Source organism: Lepus europaeus, chromosome 9, assembly GCF_033115175.1.
Source record: "Lepus europaeus isolate LE1 chromosome 9, mLepTim1.pri, whole genome shotgun sequence".
Lineage (NCBI taxonomy): Eukaryota > Metazoa > Chordata > Mammalia > Lagomorpha > Leporidae > Lepus > Lepus europaeus.
The window spans coordinates 32,400,538-32,421,412 of NC_084835.1; the positions used below are offsets into that span (position 1 = coordinate 32,400,538).

Sequence of the window (20,875 nt, forward strand, 5' to 3'; positions counted from 1 at the left end):
ACTGTGTACTTACATCCCATGCGGGATCTGTCCCTAATGTGTCGTCTAAAGCCAAGTGATGCTATGACTGGTACTGAAACAGTATTTTTATACTTTGCGTTTCTGTGTGGGCGCAGACTGATGAGGTCTTTGCTAATTATATACTGAAGTGATCTTCTGTATATAAAGAGAATTGGAAATGAAAAAAAAAAACAACCTGGTGTTAAAATGGAAATGGCATAGAAAATTAATTATTTTGAAAAAAAAATTATGTAGGATCTCTGTCTTTAATGTGCTGTACATTGCTATTTAATGCTATAATTAGTAATCCAATGGTAGTTTTTTCACTTGATGTTGCTATATGGGCAAAATGTTGAAATCTTTACCTAATATATACTAAATTGATCTTCTGTATACAAAGAGAATTGAAAATGAATCTTTACATGAATGGAAGGGGAGAGGGAGCGGGAGGGGGGAGGGTTGCGGGCGGGAGGGAAGTTATGGGAGGGGGGAAGCCATTGTAACCCATAAGCTATACTTTGGAAATTTATATTCATTAAATAAAAGTTTAATAAAAATTGAAAAAAAAAATAAAAAAAAATCAAGATGGGTTGAAAGGACTGATTTAAGTGAGGTTAATCTAAAAATATAGAGAAATGCAATAGGGCAAAGTGTTTTGCAAAAGTGTCTACCTATTTTGCATATGTCAATATTTGCCTTTAATAGAAAATAAAATTAACTGCAGGGAGAAATAACTTATAATTGCCAGGGAACTAAATCACTGATGTGATCCAATGTATTGCTAAAGTTTATTTTTCCATAATTCTCACTAACCAGTCCTTGTAATTAAGTAACAATTCAGAGCTAGGTTAACTTAAAGTCACTTGTAAATTGCACCCAGATTATATGAAACAGGAAACTGAATAAATGACCATACTGATATCAAATTATCTGAAGATTAATTTCCACACTGAATCATTCAATCTATCCATCCACTCATCTATTTTAGGTGATTATTGGTAGTCAGTTCAGATATAAATGTTGGGTACACATCTGATTAGAAAAGTGGAAAATAAGGACTTGAATATGGAAACTGGTAACACAGTCCCTTCCCCAAAGGTACACATGCCATTAGGCAAAACTACTGCTCTCTCATATCAGATCCAGTCTATAGAAGTTCTCAACTTTGCATGTTAGAATTTCACATAAAAATTTCCAGTGCTCAGGCTGCACCTAAGACCTATCAAATCAGACTCCTTTGAATGCAGAAATAGGTGATGGTATTTTCACAAACTTTCCAGGGGTTTCTAATATGGAGCAAAATTTAACTAGTGATCAAGTTAATGATCACTGAATTTCGAAGCAAACTTGACACCTTATTTTGGTTTAAAATTGGCAGAATGCAGCACATATATTCCTATTTCTAACTCTTTTGTAGAAACATCCTCAACAGAAATGAAGCTATTCCTTTAAAAAAGGCAAATAAAATGTAAAACATGGATAATAAGATTTGTAGTAGATACCTTTGGAGTGTTTGCTCGATTCACAAAGAACTCTCTACTTTCTTCTTCATCCACATTAGAGTTCTGGTGACCCCTGGATCAAACTGGGCCAACTAGAATCCCACTCTGGGATTTCTGGATTGAATCTGAGGGTTAATACTTCTGTGAAGCTGGACGTATGGGCTACGGGGTGGCTGAGTTTCTGTCAGCGGGACTGAGAGTAGCTGACAGCGTTATGGGGTGAGGAGAGTGAGAGAGTGAGAACAAGTGAGCGAGAGAGCAAGAGCTAGAGAGAGAGAGAGAGAGAGAGAGAGAGACAGAGAGAAACACACACACACACAGAGAGATTTGACAAAATGAATCAGCAATAGCAGCAGAGAAAATGTTTCTGGACTGCCAGGATAGACACCTGCCTTCTCCACCTGCTTGATAGCCCTCCCTGTTTTGTTAAGAATGCTCCTTTCTCCTTCATGGACTATCCCCTAAAGCTGCCTTGATCCCTGGGGCTCCTGGAGCCTGACTTTGAGCAAATCTTTTGATTTTTGGATTAAGGATGTCAGTTGCTTGCAATTCAGGAATCCCATTGTCCCCCATTCTTTTTCCTCGGCCAGGTGCCAACTCCATTCCACCTGGAGGTCTCAGTAGCATTCTTTTGAGGTTCACGAGGCATTCTCGTAATCCTTACTTTTTTTTCCTTAATACAAGAAGGCTTTAAAAACTCCACAGAGGGGCTGGCATTGGTGGTGCAATGGGTCAAGCCACTGCTTGTGATGCCAGCATCCTGTATCAGAGCACTGGTCTGAGTCCCAGCTACTCTGCTTCTGATCCAGTTTCCTGCTGATGCACCTGGGAAAGTGGCATTAGATAGCCTCTGTAATTCACATGGGATCTCCAGATGGAGCTCCTGGCTCCCAGCTCCAGCTTGGCCCAGACCTGGCCATTGTGGTCATTTGGGGAGTGAACCAGTGGATGAGACATCTCTTTGCCTCTGCCTCACCCTCTCTTTCTTGTCACTCTGCCTTTAAAACAAATAAAAATAAATCTAAAGGAAAAAGTCCATGGAAAAATTAAAAGCTATTTCCCATGAACATTCTGAATTCTCCTTGGGTAGTTCATGATGTATTTTTGATATCTACAATTACAAGACTTATACAAACTTTTAATTGACTCCTGGTTTATGTGGATGGCTCTGAGGCTATTTAAAGCAGGAACTAGGCTTTCCAAGCCCTACTCCAATCCTCAAGGTCATAATCAAGATAATCCCACTCTTTCATCATTCCACATGCATTATAAAGCCTCATTTGTTCATTTTAATTGTATAAATATGGAGATTTTGGGGAGAAATTCATAAGGAAAGCATACTTTGTGAACAACAGGATTAAAAGCTGATCAAACACAAACACAGTTCTAAATAATGCATGATCCTTTGAACGGGAGTCCAAACCTACTCTTGAAAAAAACACTTATTTCCTTTATCAAGCAACATTAAATTAAATTATAGTATTGCTATTAAATCCAACTGTACACACCAATAATTTTTCATTTCGAATGGTACTCTCCTTTATTAAAAATCTTTATTAAATAACAAAATATGGTGGCTAATATAATAAGTGCTTTCCTGAGCTCAATATTAATATACTTGGCATACAATCCAAGGCAGTCAGGAAGCACACGCTATTTTCCCTTGTGATGCAACAAGCAGAGCTGCACTGACAAAAAGACCAAGAAAACTTCCCAGATGTCTCCGGGTCCAAGTCACAGAAATGGTGAAATGTGTGGGGTGTTCAAGTGGGTGACTTCTCATTATACCTGGTTCCATGAAGCTAGATTTGGACCATATTATTAGAATGCAAAGATAATTAGTACAAGATTTTTGAAAGAGGAAAGTACAATGCTAAGCAGCTTAAGTGATTACAGTGTTGTGATCTTTGGCAAATTCCGGATGAGCTATAATGAAATGGAAATAGTGGGGCTGGTGCTAATAAATGTGATCATAAAGTCTGACCAGTTTATGTTTCCTTTTCTCAGAGTCTAAGGAATATGAAATATTATCTAGGAATATTCTGGTAAAGAAAGTGAGATGAATTTTAAAAAGCAGTGTAAAAGGTATTCTCCTGGAGCAGGCCTCTGGCACAGCAGTTCAGATGCCACTTGGGACACCCACATCCCATACCAGAGAGGTCCCAGCTCCAATTCTGATTCTGGCTTCCTGCCAGTGTGCACCCTGGGAGCAGCAGTGATGGCTTGAGTCGTTGGATCCCTGTCACTCATGTGGGAGTCGTGGATTGAGTAACTGGCTCCCTGCTTTTGCTTGGCCCAGCCCTGGCTGTTGTGGACATTTGGGGAGTGAACCCAGGGGATGGGAGATCTGCCTGTCTCTATATTTCAAATAAATCAAAATTAAAACAACAAAAGGTACTCTTCTGAAAATCATACTTTATTTTTAAGGCAAATATGCCATAAAATAAAAGGTGCCCAGACATCTTTTAAACAAGAATACATTTTCCATATATCAAACCATCATTTACAAAGTAACACTGTAAAAATCTGAATGAAAAACTCTTAATTCATTTACATACAAATTTATGAAATAAACAAAATGAAATGTAAGCTGAGAATGAACAAATAAGAACCAATTCAAAGTTCTAAAATCTTGTGTCTGTATGAATTCCTCCACAGTTTCAAAATCCCAAAAATCTACAAAAGGAAGGTAGGTATTCTTAACATTGAACATTATTTACCAAATGCATTCATTTCTCTCAGGTCCTTTTGATTCCATAGGCCTGCCCAGCATCCCCAACATGCAGCCTCTTGCGACTGTGCATGGCCAATCCTGCTCTGACTGGGATGCCCATTTTCTCCCCCAGAAGAGTAGATTACACCAGCTCGTAGTACTTCCCAGTCTGAGGGTCAAAGTAACAGTTCAGACACGGGTCATACAGCAGCGTCAGCACTTCCTCGTCCTCGTCCACACTCAGGTCTTCTTCACCTGCAGGGGTGGGGAGCCACAGACATGTTAGCTGCCCAGCCTGGCCCATTGTTCCTCAACAGCAGTGCAAGAAGGGCAAAGAAGCAGGAATAATCACTTCTGTGGAGGTGGGGGGTGGAGGTAGTGTTATTTTCTTCTCAATGTTTACTTATTTTCTTTTCATCCTTAGGAAGGAAGAGAGCACAGACAGAAACAAAGAAGGGGGGGGGTGGAGAGAGAGAGAGAGAGAGACAAAGAATTTCCTCCACTCACTGGTTCACTCTCCAAATCCCTACAACAGGCATGCTGGGGCAGGCCAAAGCCAGGAGCAAGGAATTCAATCTGGGTCTCCCACCTAGGTGGCGGCAGAGACCCAAGCACTTGGGCCATCATCTGCTGCCCTCCAGGATGTATTAGCAGGAAGCTGGATCAGAGGTGGAGCAGCTGGAACTAGAACTTGCAGTCCAATACAGGATGCTGACTTTCCAAGCAGCAGTTTAACCACAATGCTGTCCTTGAGAGATTTTCTTTATGCAGGTGGAATGTTTAGGCAGGCAGGAAGGAGTGCTGTGGAAGTGATGAGACACTACACATGCAGGGTAGGAGAGAAGGAACACCAGGGTTCCTAGGGGTCAGCGTATGATAAAGGATAAAAAAACTGAGTGTGCAGAATTGGTGGAGAGGGGAAAGAAGAGAAGGAGGAGGTGAAGATTAGAGGGTTATGCTCTCTAGGATCAGGGAAACTTGGGCAGGACTCAGCATGTAACTGTCACACTTCTAAACTTCTGCATCGGCCAGAACTGTATTAAAGGCAAAAAGTGCAAATGAAACAACAAAACAGAGAACTCAGTCCACATGTACACATCCTAAAAGGCTACAAAAGAGATATGAATTAAAAGAGCAGAACTGTACGGCACCTGAAGCAGAGAACACATAGAGAAAACAACATATCCGGTGATCTGTGGTTTTGTTAGTGATCAAGTTTGCAGGAGGATGAACATAGCTTGATGTTTTCTCTTGTGACAGCCATTTGGACGATCTGGATGTAAACTTCCACTGCCTAAGTTGGAATGGTTTCCAACAGTGGCATGAAATAGTAAACCAAAAAAATAGTTTTGCAATGACGCTCTCTGAGCACTTTCTCAGTATTGTAAGCACTTAGTTAGTGTTAGTAAGGACTTAGATGAGATTGAGTCCTTGTGAGTATTTCTTGAAGTCTGCAGTCATAGGAGTTCAGAGGCCAAAAGGTCAAGACCTCCTGGATTTGCAGAGGATCAGAGCAGGCTTAGAAAAAAGGAAGTGATTAGGATGACACAGCTCTTCCTTCATTAGCACAGGTTATAATTAAGTACCAAAGTAAACTGGGCTTTGGGCGCTGAGCTCATCAGGGTCAGCTTGACAAAGGCTTGGAAGGTGGGCATGGAACAGGGCTTGATATGTAAAGGCTCAAAGCACACTGGTTTTTGAAGGTGTGCATAAATGCCCATGATCCTAAATGTTACTGCCCAAGGTAAGGGAACATGGTGATGGCAAAATCAGACCAAGCTGGCACATGGCCACAGCCAGGACACTGACAAACTACAGTGAAGTCTGAGGCAGTGATGGGCGGGGGTGGCTTGAAACCATACTATTGCCATTCCTCTGCTACCCTCCTCCAAATATTTAACCTGATCCTTCCCTGAGTCAGCCACTGAGCTAGGTGTTGGGGACTTAACAATTGTGAATAACGTGTCCTGTTATCCAGGAGGGCACAGGGAAGTGAGTGAAACGCACTATCAGCTGACCTGGGAGCTGAACGCAGCTGTTACGGAGGAGTCCAACAGATGAGTGATCATTCTGCCCCGATTATTAACATCTCAGCTGGTAATGCCTCCATGGCTTCTCATGCAGTGCTCCTGGACTCTTATGGTTCTGTGATCTGTGCAGGTATCATCACACCTGTTCTACGGATAAGGAGCCAGAGTCTGCAGAGTTAAACAGTTCATCTGTTGCCTGCTGAGTTAGAGGCAGAGCAATAGACAAATCCAGGCTTCAGGACTCTGGCTGATAAAATTAATTGGGAGGCCATTAGTCTGAGATGACTCCAGTGCCTTGGGCTCTTATATAAGCAAACTGAAGCCCAACACAATGGAAACAAGAAAATGAAACTTGAGCTCAACCAATGAGAAGCTGCCAAGCTAACCTCCAAGAAGAGACTTTCCACTTTGGCAAATCAGAGGCTCCCAAAAGTTTCTGCCTCATTCCCCTTTCAGTTGAGCTGAAGGCCTGGTAGTCTGTCACTGATGGATTAATGAATCATCATCTGCTCAAACAAGCTCTAAAATTTTAATGTGCCTGAGTTTGTCTCTTAACACTGTACTTGGTGTTTTTGTTAAGAGAGAGGTCTAACACATTTAATTGGGAGCTACTGCATTAAAGGAATTTAAACATGGGAAAGAGTAAAAAATGTGTTCGACATTTTAAAATATCAGGTTTAGTAACAAAAGAAGTTCAATTTATTATTTTCCAAAAATAATTGGCAAATATAAGAGAGCCCATGTGAGAGAGCAGAGGTGAATAGTGGCAAATGGAGGCAAAATGTGCCCTAAGGAAATGGGCACACTAACCCTGAGAAAGAGAAAGGTTGATGAAGCTGACCACAGTCCTTCTAGCTTCCAGGAGATGAGGGGTGGCTTCTGAGAGAGGGGTTAGGAAGATTCTGTGGGGGTCCCAAGAGGAAGTCATATGAAGCCATATTTTGGCTCAGTACTAGGAAGAATTTTCTAGGCATTAGAGCTGATGAGCAAATGGAACATTACTCTAGGGAAGATGAAGAGGGGACCAGACAAACTGTTGGCGCTGGATTTTGTAGATGAACCCTGTGCAGGATGGGCCCAGAGTCAGTGGTTCTTCCAGTGCTTTGGATGAGCTCCTGTGACTCTTGGTTACAGTGGCTTCATAGACTTGAAAGATGACAGGACTGTGCTACCAACTATGTTAGATTCATATTGGCATGAAGGTACCTCAGCACCCTGTACAACTTCTAATTAAAAATAGGAAATCAGGAAGGAAGACTGCCTTTTCTTTATTTTCTCCTGTTACTGTAAGAGCAGTCCCCAAGGCTCTGCCTCCACCCTTCTTCCCGTAAGTGGGAGAAGCTGAGAATGCTTCTCATGTGGCCATTCCATGTGGAAGATGACCCCCTTCAGGTCACCTCCACACATCAGAAGAGACTGTGCTCACTGTTTATTTTCAAATACTCAATCCATCATCCCTTTAACATTTGGGGAACTTCAGAGAACTGAATGAAATCAGTTTGTCATAAGTAGGGTGTGCCGGGTATGTGACTGAGCTGGGCACAGTCTAGTTGTGATGTGACACACATACACAAGAAACAAAGATTCCATTAAAGATGAACCAAGAGTTAAACTGGGTGTCACTACTGCAGAGGGGCTGAGAGCACCCCTGTGCTCTAGAATCCAACACACCTGGCCATGGATGGGAGTCCTTGTTGCTTACTGCTCAAATAAAAGCCGGCAGCAGGTTCTTTCACTTCACTGACCATGGTTCCCTTGTTTCTAAAATGGGAGTAATAATGCCCATTTCACAGGGTTTTGTGAAAGATTAAATTAGGCACTGGTAATATGCATAGCACTGTACATATAATAGTTGTTCCATAAATAGTAATTACTATTAAGGTTAATAATGATAAATTATGAACTAAAGGTCATAACATTCTTTTTAGAACTCAAAACAGGAATATATATGCAGTCGTAGCATAAAGAAAAATCTTCATAGCGTCAGGTAGAATGACATTTAGACAATGGAGTCAGATACACCTGGGTCCAAATCCCATTCTACCACAACATAGTTGTGGGAAATACACAGTTGGGAAAATTCACTGCCTTGAGCCACAGTTCCCACCAATGTAAAGCAAGGATGGTAATTCCCATCCCGGTTCCTAGGAGGACACACACACAGTGAGTACTCAATAAATGTTGTCATTATAAACATGGAAAATATACGATATCTGAGTTACACACAACAGGGGTGTGCTCTTTATATTTTATTTCCTACACCAAAACTGTATCTGATTTTTTTTTTTACTACCAAAAGGAAACAACAGTGAATTTGTGTGAAACAAAAGTCCCCCAATTAGTTTTATGTAGGTCATACTATTATGAGTTCATCTTCGAATAAGCATAGTTCTTATACCAAAAATCATGGGTCTTTTAAAAGTAAAAGTGATATTTTCCACGTGGTAGAATGTTAAGGTCACTTACAACTAAGGTAAAGGAGTATGAGTCCAATTCTGAGGGATCTGCCCGCTGATTTCTGTCTTCCTTCCATCAACACTCGGGGAAAAGACTGTGACCTTGAGCACTTTAGAGCTTTATGCTATACAATGGTTCTTCAAACAGTTCATGGAAAATGGGATTAAAAGATAAGTTTATTTGGGTGCAGAAATTTTAAAATCATGCATACGAGAGATCTTCAAAAAGGTTATGAACATTTTTTCATGTGTCTGTTGGCCATTTGGATTTCCTCTTTAAGTCATTTGCCCATTTCTTAACTGGGTTGTTTGTTTTGTTGTTCTGGAGTTTCTTGATTTCTTTGTATATTCTGGTTATTAACCCTTTATCAGTTGCATGGTTTGCAAATAATTTCTTCCATTCTGTTCATTGCCTCTTCACCTTCCTTAGTGTTTCTTTTGCAGTACAGAAACTTCTCAACTTGATGTAATCTCATTTGTTAAATTTGGCTTTTATTGCCTGTGCCTCTGGGGTCTTTTCCAAGAATGCTTTGCCTGTGCCAATGTCTTGCAGGGTTTCCCCAATGTTCTCGAATAATGTGATGGTGTCAGGTCATAGATTTAGATATTTAATCCATGTTGAGTAGATTTTTGTGTAAGGGGTCTTGCTTCATACTTCTGCATGTGGAAACCCACCTTTTCCAGCACCATTTGTTGAAGAGACTGAGATAGTATGGCAATACCTCAGAAATCTGAATATAGACCTATCATATGACCCACCCATTCCACTCCTGGAAATTTACCCAAGGGAAATGAAATCAGTAAATAAAAGAGTTATCTGCACCCCCATGTTTTTTGCAGCTCAATTCACAATAGCTAAGACATGGAATCAACCTAAATGCCTGTCAAAATAGACTAGATGAAGAAATTATGGGATAATTACATTATGGAATACTACATAGCAGTAAAAAAATGAAATCCAGTCATTTGTAACAAAATGGATAAATTGGTAAAACATCATGCTTAGTGAAATAAGTCAGTCCCAAAGGGTCAAATACTATATGTTCTCCCTTATTTGTGAGAATGAATAGAGCACCTAAAAAGAAATCTATGGAAGTGAAATTGACACTTCAAGAAGGGATGACTTGAGCCTGTCCTTGTCTTGACTGTTGAGGAACAGTTTTTTTTTCTTCATATTATTTGTTGAACTCTTTACTTAACACAGAGTTAATTGTATGCATATAAAGTCAATAGAGGGTGGGTCTCATTAAAAAAATAAGAGTGGGAATAAGAGAGGAAGGAAGAAGTTTATAACTGTAAAACGGTACAGTTCTGCATAAATTCCTATAGACTTACTTTGAAGAGTACAGTTTAAATACTTGCCTTGGGACCCCAAATCCTATTAAGCTGGGTAGTAAAAATGCCACCCATCATAAGCGTTAAAGTGATCATATTAAGTGTTTAAGTGAACATATAGATAGGATTAAGTGTTAAAGTGATCATATGAATAGGATCAAGTAATAATTATCAATTATCAAAATTATCAATTATCAAAAATTATCAATGATAAAAGATAGAATTAAAAAGGAGAGAATGGCCAACATGGGAGGCAGGCCACACAGCAGACTCATAGAATGATAATCAGTTTAAGTAGCACTCTGACCTCAGAATCAGCCCTTAAGGCATTCTGGTCTGGCTGAAAAGCCCATGAGAACATTTCAGGCATGGAAAGCCAAGACATTGTGGCAAAAAAAGAAGTTGCCATTAAAGAAGGATGTACTTTTCTTTGAAGGGAGGAGAGAACTTCCACTTTGCTTATGGCCTTGTCTAAATACTGAAGGAGATTGTGGATTCAAAAGGCTTCCATAGCCTAGGCCGCTCATGTTAAGAGCCTCAGGTGGTCACTGATGTCATACATAGGAGTGTTGTTAAATTAACAACAGGAGTCACTGTGCACTAACTTCTCATGCAGGACCTCTGTCCTCAATGAGTTGTATTATGAGAGTTAACTGTAAAACTTGTTCTCTGTGTGTGTGTGTGTGCGTGCAAACTGTTGAAATCTTTACTTAGTAGAGTTGGTCTTCTGTGTACAAAGTTTATTGAAAATGAAATGTTAATGGAGAATGGGACTGGGAGGGGGAAAGGGAGAAGGAGGGGTGGGAGTGTGGGTGGGGAGAGCAGGTATGGTGGGAAGAATAACTATATTCCAAAAGTTGTACTTATGAAATTTGTATTCATTAAATAAAAGGTTTCTTTGGAGAAAAAATAAATAAAAAGCAAAAAAATTATATAAATATTTTGAGATCTGCAAAAAAGGTTATGAAAATGTGTAGTATGAAAAAACTATGCATGGATTTCTGTACCAAATTAAATATCTTTTAACTGCATTTTCCATGAACTTTCTAAAGTATCCTCAGATAATTGTTTAGTGTACTCTGTTTCTGTACTTTCCAAACAGATAAAATTTTAAGCTGGTGCTATTAAATTAGAAAACCCAGCACGTTTTACAGCTGCCCAGGAATCTTTTAAGATGAAAACAACCATTGTAATGGGCTAACGGTCTTTATCCCCCTACTGCAAAGGGACTAGGGTGGATCCAATTCATTAGTACAGGTTTTGCTACATAATGCATACAAACTGGAGCAGTAACTGCTGTGTAAATGCATTTGTTCCAACACATATCACTACAGAACTGGAACCATATGCATCATAACCATAAGGACTAAGGTTTTGTGGTTTTTAGTACCAAAGCTTTAAATGGGTGAATTTTAAAACTACTGACAATGACATTTGTACAAAAATTGGGTGAGATTATGTGCAATTTTACATTGAAATAAATGCCTTGAACTTACATAAAAGGTTTTGTTTTCATTGTAACTTAATTTTCAAAGCCTCCAACTTACATCATTTTCCCACTGTAATCTTTACGTAATGAAATTATAATATCATTAAGCAATTACTACTATGATGTCAAGCATTGGGAAATGTTTTGAAAGCTAATTATCCTGCATGGGTATGGGGTAATTTTCAATTATATTCTTGGATACTGCAGAGTTTGTTTTTCCTCAAAACGCTAAATTGCTCTATTTAAAGACTGGCTACAGAAACTCTAAAAGGACACATTAACAAATAAAACCATTTTCTGCTACCAGACTAAGAGCAGCTGGACAGGGGTCCAAATTACATTTTTAGTCTTCTTCACATAATAAAGCCATTTCTAGGGAAATAAAATTACCTTTCAGAGAATAATCTATTTATGAGCTTTCAACCCCACCCACGTTGAAACTGGCAAACAGCGATAGCAGATGAAAACCCCACGGAGCCCCACCAGAGCAGCATATTGACTACCCTCCCTCTGGTTACAGCAGCTGGGGTCCATAATTCTTCCAAGTTCACCTTTTGAAAGTCGATTAATATAAATATTTAATTATCTACATTTAATGCATTTTAGCTGGAGATAATAGAAAACCTATATGCACAAGCTATGTTTTCAAGCTTGAAAATAAATGACGTGGCACCAGTTTATCAGATTTAAAATCTCTGAATTGAGACACTGGACTTGGTTTTCGATTTTCTGATGCTGCCATCTAGGATTTTTTTTTTAAGTTAATGCACAGTTCTCCCCTATAGATCCTAGGAACTGATTAACTGTATTTTTATGTGCATACTAATACCCTATTGTTTAAACACAACAGTGAGGGATCACCATTTGGAGCAGTCAGCATGCATATCAATGAAGATGACATTTGAGATAAGATTCTGCTGAGTACTAGGTTGCAAATTCTTCTACCAACATACCAAGTGTCTTCAAAAAGTTCATGGAAAAATATGTATTATAAAAAACCTACGTAGGGATTTAAAAATCTTTTTGCAACAAAATAAAACACCTCTTAGTTCCATTTTCCCATGAACTTGTTGAAGTACCCTTGAAACTCCTAACAGGATAAAGTTAACTTGCACAGCTGTATAAGAACAAATTTTCTCAGTCCCAAGGTTAAACAAAGAACACAAGACAACTAGTTGCCTGACAAGGGAAGGGACAGGGCCTCTGGGTTCAAGACTGTCATAGATATTCTGAATCATTTCATAAGCTAAAAATTGAGGTGGGGGTGCTATGGGTCTAAGGAGAGTACTTGTTTGTCCAGACAGTTTCAAGAAAAGAGAACGTGCCCGTGGAGCTCGATAATCGGTGAGTACGATAGCCCAGGAGGCTCTGAGAGGAGAAACAGTCAGCTGATCTGAGAGGAGAAACAGACGGATCAGAGAGCACCGCTGTTCCTGCCAGCTGGCTGAATTGCTGGAACCTGAGCTGTTCACTGAGTGGCCTTTATCAACTTGAGGCATTGTGGCTGAGCAGAAACAACAGCTATGACACAAATGCCTACCGAATAAAGCAGGCACAGGAACCTCTTGAGGGCCAATATAACCCATGTACTTACTTTTGTATGGCCTGGAGCAAATTTTCTAGAATGATGTACTGGTCAGGCCATACAGTTATTCCTCCAGGCATCTTGGCCCTTCCCTGTCTGATGGAGGAGCTGCTTCACTGCTCTAAGTCCCAGTGTATCATGCATAAGACGAAAGTAGTAATAGCATCCGCACCTCAGTAGGCTACCATGAGAATTAAAACTGCACATGTAGGACCAGAATACAGGAAGATGAAATAAATGTTATCGTTATTTGACCTTAGACATCTAAAGATGAGCGATCCCTTTTCCCTGTGAACCAGTCGCCATTGAAACGGTTCTGCAGAAAGGGCTCTGATGTGCAGGAAGCCAGGCTTCAGGAGCCAGGAGCTCCGGGCTTGGCTCTGAGTGTGTATTTGACTTTGGACACGTCATTTACCTGTAGGCAAATTTTGGGGGTCGGACCACACCAGTGACTTTACCAGTTCATCAGAACCCCAGGGAAGGATTCTGAGACCCTAACTGTTCCTGTAGCCAGAGCAGTTCTACCTTTATCTCTTCTTTTATTGGGATTTCACATAATTATGAGATTTACTTTGGAGGAAAAGTTTTCATTGCCACTACAATAAGACAATCTATAAATTTTTCTTTTCTTGTCTTTTTTTAAAGATTTACTTACTTATTTGAAAGAAAGAGGTAGAGAGAGAAGGAAAGAGGGAGAGAGGGAGAGAGAGAGAGAGAGGAGAGAGGGAGAGAGAGAGAGAGGAAGAGAGAGAAAGAGAGAGAGAGAGAGAAAGAGAGAATCTCCCATTCACTGGTTCACTCCCCAAGTGGGCACAACAGCCGGAGCTGAGCCAATTCAAAGCCAGGAGCCATGAGCTTCTTCCATGTCTCCCACATGGGTGCAGGGCCCAAGAACTTGGGCCATCCTCTGCTGCTTTCCCAGGCACATTATCAGGGAGTTAGATCATAAGTGGGGCAGCTGGGACTCGACCCAGTGTCCATATGGGATGCTGGTGCTGCAGGTTGGGGCTTTAAACTGCTGTGCCATAGTGCCTGCCCCAATCTATAACTTTTTAATTGCTAAAATATATGGGTCTCAGTCCATTACTCTCATAGTTGAATTTTAGAAAAATAATACATATGGCAAAAATAAAAAAAAGAGTTAGAGGAAAGAAAAACTGAAAGATTTCAATGAATTGCCCTATTTCCTCCTGCTTCCCCACCCCATCCCAAGGTTGTTTGAAGAAATGACCAGTCGAAGAACACTGCCCATCCTCCTTCCCTTCCCTCCTCCCTTCTTGTCTTCTTTCTAATAAGAATTTAGAGAGTTTAATTTTATAGGTTTTTAGTGTCCAGGAAGGAGCAAACTGACAAAAGTCTGTTCTTGAAAACTCACAGGGTACTTGGAAGACAAACAATAAATAAGTAAACAAATCAAGATATGCAAAATGTGAAAAGATCCTGAAGACCATGTTAGGCAGTGATGTGGGAGAACATAGGGCTGGGAGACTAACCCATTTGGGTAAACCTGACTAGGAAGGCCTTCAGGAGGTAGGCCACATGCAAATACCCAGGCCTGGCAGGTCTAGGACTCAGTAATTCTGTCCTTCACTCATCTACTCTTTGGCTTGCCCTGGGTCTGGTCAACGATGGCTTCCTGTCATTTCTGACAAGCATGAGAGGGGAGGGGGGCTGATCCAGGTCACACAGGTGACCACAGTCTCCTTTTTTCCCAAAGAACTTAGGCAATTAGCCTTTGGAATGTTTTCTTTTTCCTGTAGATACAGAACTCTCAACAAAAAATAATTTTTCAGCTCTTAGTTTTATATGCACATATAAATTTTTTGAATGGCTAATTTATTTACATGATACAAAACTCAGAAAGTATAAAAATATAGTGGTTGGGGTCTGGAGTCTGATTGCTTGGGTTCAAATACTGCTCTGCCAGTTAGGAGTTGTGTGACCTTGGTAAGTTATTTAAGAACTTAGTGTCACAGTTCCCTCAGTTATAACACATGTACATACACATATAACTTCCTCATGGTGGTGATCTGAGGGTGAAATCTAATGACTTGGCACACTATCTGGCTAACAGCAAGTGCTATATGAGTGGTACTGTGCAACAGAAATCTGGGAAGAGCCCAATTGGCCATTCTTCCCCTTCTGATGACACAAACTGGAAACCTGAGCCCATTATTTTTCTTTGACAAACACTCTACAAGAACAGATGGAAACACTATCTCAGTATATTAGTAAGTACTGATTGTGCTGTGCTATTTCAATCTATGCCATTAATGCATAAAGATTAAGCAAACAGGAAAGACTGTTTCTTGATGGTATTAACTGCAAACCACCCAAGCATATCAGTAAAAGGTAAGCAAACAGGAAATACAAGTTTGTGACGATAGTCATGGACTGCAAACCACTCATGCACATGAGAAAAGGGGTAGAGGATAGCTGATAAAAAGCCAGGTGATAGGCTGAAGGGGTACCCAAGGTGGTTAACACTGGCCAGCTTACTCCTCCAAATTTAATTTGTTACTTTGCCCTCAACGGAAGTTCTGTTTACCTTCAACATAATGGAGCTCCTACTCTCAGAAAAGAGCTTGATGGGGCCAATGCTGTGGTGCAGCGGGTTGGCACCCTGTTGGGTGCCAACGGTTCAAGACCCAGCTGTTCTGCTTCTGATCCAGCTCTCTGCTATGGCCTGGGACACCAGTGGAGGATGGCCCAAGTCCTTGGGCCCCTGCACCCACATGGGAGACCCAGAAGAAGTTCCTGGCTCCTGGCTTCAGATCAGCGCAGCTCTGACCATTGCAGCCATCTGGGGAGTGGACCAGCAGATGGAAGACCTCTCTCTCTCTGTCTCTATCCCTCTCTGTAACTCTGTCTTTCAAATAAATAAAACAAATCTTAAAAAAAAAAAAAGGAGCTTGGCAATGGCAACTTCAAGACATCCTTTCAGCCACTTCTTACTAATATATATCTTGGATGCCTTTGCTCAAGGACCATACACTCAGTTCCCATGGCTTATTTAGAACACTTAACATAACATATTATTTGTTCCCTCACAGCAAGGTCTCCTCTTGACAGCCAAGATCCTATTTTTCTGTCGTAAGTACTTATGAATGTACACCTCTAAAAAGATGTCCTATATAGGGGCATCTTCCATCTCAGAGAGTAAATCATAGAGACGTCTCCATCCCAAAATATACAGCTCCTGTGTCTGACCTCTTGCTCTGATTTCTCTGTACCTGAAGAAAAATGGGATGCTCTACTTTCTCCCTGGGGCAGTTTTTTTGGGGGGAACAAACATCTGGGCAGTTCTGCTGGGGCAATTTATATTGGTTTCACTTGGATTCTTCAGATACAGCACTTCTATCATCAAAATTCAACTTAGAAAACCATCTCACAGAGTCCCACTCTGAGGTTATTTGTCAGTCCAATTATGTACTTGAGGCTACATGTCTCCACATTTCTACACCACAAATACCTACCGTAGCTCCGTAGCTATGCAACAACCCTTGCTTTAATGCAAAACATGTACTGTATCTCAGTGATGTCAGAGTCTTGGTCTGCTTTATGAAAAATACCAACAGACAGCACTTGGTGAGGCACTATTTTAAGTATGTCACATACGCTACCTCATTGAATCACCACAAGAAAGCTATCAGGTGGGCACTATCTATTATCAGAAGTAATCAAAACTCATACAGGTCACACTGTGGGAACTGGTACAGCTGGAAGTCAAAGGTCAATTTCACACCAAAGCCATGTTCTGATGCCTTCAACTGTATTTTCCCCTGGGAGTGCAGGGCACTGTCTAGTGTGTTTCTTTGTAAAGAACCCATCATCCTACCAAATGAGACACAGGTTACCTCATTTTGTGTGTGAAGGCCTCAATGATCAACATTTAAAGAAAACAGTGGCATCCCAAAGTGATTGACTTTCTCTATTCATAGTACATTAGTTTTATTTTTGAATTCATAGCAATTTTCACGCTCCCACCTTGAGCACTCAGACTTCCAGAGGAATCCAGATGCTGTCCAGCTGACTGTTGACTGGGAGGAACTATTGGTGGGCTCAACATGTTTAACCAGTCTCTGGAAAGAAAAAAAAGTGAATGAACAACATGTCTCTAATTCCATATACACATTTCCTGTTTCCTCTGGATGTTCATTTCCCTGGGACTTCCACAATGAAACATTTTCCACTTCAATGTTTTAGAAAGACAAGATGTCCAGATACTAACACTCAGCTTTGGTAACTGGTTAAATGGGCTCAATCACTTAATTAACTAATTGTTTCATAAATTCATCAATGAAATGATGACTATCTGTCTCAAAAATTTATTGTTGCCATTAAATTGCAGTACTCTTTTTTCTCACATAAGAAAATTATTTCAATGTCTCACAAGAAATGCAGCAGATATGAAGGTCCTGCTTGCTCTTCAGCTAAGAAAGTCTGATAACCACCTATCACCTGTCCCAGATGACAATATTTTACACGTGACCCCCAACAGAAGTGAGTCTTGGAGCTCTGAGAGAACCACCACAATAGTGGGAGTCAGTGTGCACAAACATAGACTTCAGAGCAGCAGAAGGCACGGGAAGGGAGAGGCCAGGGGGTCCTCGAGTGACTCATTACTACAGCTCTCCCGTTAAGGATGGGGAAGGAGGGCATTTGGCTCAGTGGTTAGAGGCTGGATGGGATTCCTGCATTCCGTATAATACCTGAGTTTGAGTTTGAGTACTGGCTCTGGCTGCTGACTCCAGCTTCCTGTAACGTGCACCCTGGGAGGCAGCAGCTTCAAGTAGTTGAGCTCTGCCAGCATATGGGAGACCTGGACTGTGCTTTACTTCAAGCCCTTCTCACCTCTAAACTTGTTCCTGAGCTTCTTGGGTGGAAAGAGGGGCAGTGGAAGGTTAAAGATGTGCAAATGTACTGGACATTCTATTTCATGTATTGTTATTAGCATCTTGTATCCTTTACCTATTCTCTTCAACAGGAACATGTCCTCATGACTACACATTTTCTAAATTTCTATATTTCCTACGGTACAAGTTTTTTTTGACAGGCACAAAGATAGAGTGTTTCCATTTGCTAGTTTATTCCCCAAATGCCTACAATGGCCAGGAACTCAATCCTGGTCTACCATGTAGGTGGCAGGAACCCAATTACTTGAGTCATCACTGATGTCTCCTAGGGCCTGCATTAGCAGGAAGCTAACTCAGAAGCCAGGCACTTTAATGGAGGATGTGGGCATCTTAACAGCTAGACTAAATGCCTACTCCCTACTGTCTTTATCTACAGTGGAAGATAGTCAAAACCAATAGCCAATTCCAGCTCCATGTTTCCTAAAGTAAGTTGCTTAATATCACTTAGCCTCTTCTGTAAAAAAAAATGGCATAATAATTGCACTTTAGAGTTTGTTTGTTAGGATTAAACTGAAAAAATGTATGAAAAACATCTGTCATGGATCTGAGTACAGAGTTAACATTCAAAAAATTTCAGCTATGACCACCACTGTCTTCATTATCAATTAGGGATGGTAGAATGATTACTAGTCTATACAATAGAGCTGTACCTTGCAAACCATTCACCCTTCTGGTATCAAAAGTATCTTAAGTGTAAAAATTACTAAATTCCTATGTGCGATATTTAAAGATTTTTTTTTTCACTCACTGCTCACCATAGCTATCACTAGATTATGATTGGTGAAAGAAGCAAGATGAGCATACTGTGTAATTGAATTTCATCATAATAGATTAAGGACATCAGAAAGCATTTGTCACTGAGTTCCAAGTTAATGGGGCATTTTCTAATAAGTACCTTTTATTTAGTCATTTAATTAGAGCACATCAAAAAATTTCTACATTGTAGAAAATTATATGGTGACATACAAATTACCACCCTATGACCTCATCATTTACTCCTGAGTGATAGAGAATGAGGATGGATAGGAAAAAACAATGCTGGCACATGAGGGCCCCTTAGCTGCAAAGCGGGAACTCTCCACAATGGCCCACAGAATGGGGGAAATGGAGGTGGTAGTTGTGAAAAGCAAGAAATTCACTTCTTAGGCTGATGCTTTGATTAATGTTATTTCTTCTAAGTATTAGCTAAGGATGGTATGGGATTCTTTTTTTTTTTTTTTAAAGTCAGATATACAAAGCAATCAAAACAAGAGTTCAAAGAAGTCCTGTATATCCTTCATCTAGACATCTGAATTTTAACAGTTTACCATATTTACTATGTATTCAATCTAACTGCAGAGGTCACAAACTACAGTGGGAGTCAGTGTGCACAAACACAGGCTTCAGAGCAGCAGAAGGCACAGGAAGGGAGAGAGGCCAGGGGGTCCTTGAGTGACTCATTACTACAGGTTTCCTGTTAAGGATGGGGAAGGAAGGCATTTGGCTCAGTGGTTAAGAGGCTGGATGGGTTACGTGGTTAAGAGTCTGATCCACTGCCCGCTTTTGCATAGTCTGCAAACTAATAATTTTTAAAAATATTTCTAAATTGTTAAAACATAATTAAAATAATGTTTTATACTACATAAAAATATATGAAACTCACAGTGTCCACAACACTGCTATGTACATATGTTTATGGCTGCTTTTGTGCTACTATGACAGAGTGAAGAATTTCGTATTTTGTCCTTTATAGAAAACAGTTGACAGTCCCTGATGTATAATCATGTGCTCATACTGGATCCTCCAATACTAATCTAGCATTGCAGGTTCACTCTCATCTTTACTCTTTCCATATTTGTAACTCATTTCTGACAGTGGGGAACCTGGCTCCCATTATGCTCAACATATTCGTGTATTTTCTGAATTATAGAACACATCAAAAGTAATGTTAGAATTGCTAAGCAAAGCAAACCAAAACCCAAGAAAACAAAACAAATAAAAAATAATGAAACAACAAAACCCTACCTCAAACCCATTTTTTAAAAAATAGTGGCATTTTTTTTATCTTTTTTTTATTAAACTTTTATTTAATGAATATAAATTTCCAAAGTACAGCTTATGGGTTACAATGGCTTCCCCCTCCCAAAACTTCCCTCCCACCCACAACCCTCCCCTTTCCCGCTCCCTCTCCCCTTCCAATCACATCATGATTCATTTTCAATTCTCTTTATATACAGAAGATCAGTTTAGTATATATTAGGTAACGATTTCAACAGTTTACCCCCATATAGCAACACAAAGTGAAAAAAAATACTGTTGGAGTACTAGTTATAGCATTAAATGAGAGTGTACAGCACATTAAAGACAGAGATCCTACATAATATTTTTTTAAAAAAAATTAATTAATTTTCTATGCCATTTCCAATTTAACACCAGGGTTTTTTTTTTTTTCCATTTCCAATTATCTTTATATACAGAAGATCAATTCAGTATATAATTAGTAAAGATCTCATCAGTTTGTACCCACGCAGAAACACAAAGTGTAAAAATACTGTTTCAGTACTAGTTATAGCATCACTGCACATTAGACAACACATTAAGGACAGTTCCCACATGGGATGTAAGTACACAGTGACTCCTGTTGCTGACTTAACAATTTGACACTCCTGTTCATGGCGTCAGTAATCTCCCTAGGCTCTAGTCATGAGTTGCCAGGGATATGCCTTTAGAGTTCGCTGACTTTGATCTTATTCCGATAGGGTCATAGTCAAAGTGGAAGTTCTCTCCTCCCTTCAGAGAAAGGTACCTCCTTCTTTGATGGCCCCGTTCTTTCCACTGGGATCTCACTCACAGAGATCTTTCATTTAGGT

At 40.1% G+C, this 20,875-nt stretch overlaps 1 protein-coding gene across 2 annotated transcripts in view; it reads right to left on the reverse strand.

The window, feature by feature from the left end:
- Positions 1-3,962: 3,962 nt before the first annotated feature.
- Positions 3,963-20,875, reverse strand: part of CFAP20DC (CFAP20 domain containing) — a 268,464-nt gene continuing 251,551 nt past the window's right edge. For both annotated transcript variants that reach the window (XM_062200180.1, XM_062200181.1), the window contains 2 exons: positions 17,098-17,192; positions 3,963-4,470 (listed from right to left, as the gene is read on the reverse strand). In XM_062200180.1, the coding sequence (XP_062056164.1) occupies positions 4,358-4,470; positions 17,098-17,192 (208 nt within the window). In that variant the 3' untranslated portion in view covers positions 3,963-4,357. The remainder of the gene's footprint in view (positions 4,471-17,097; positions 17,193-20,875) is intronic.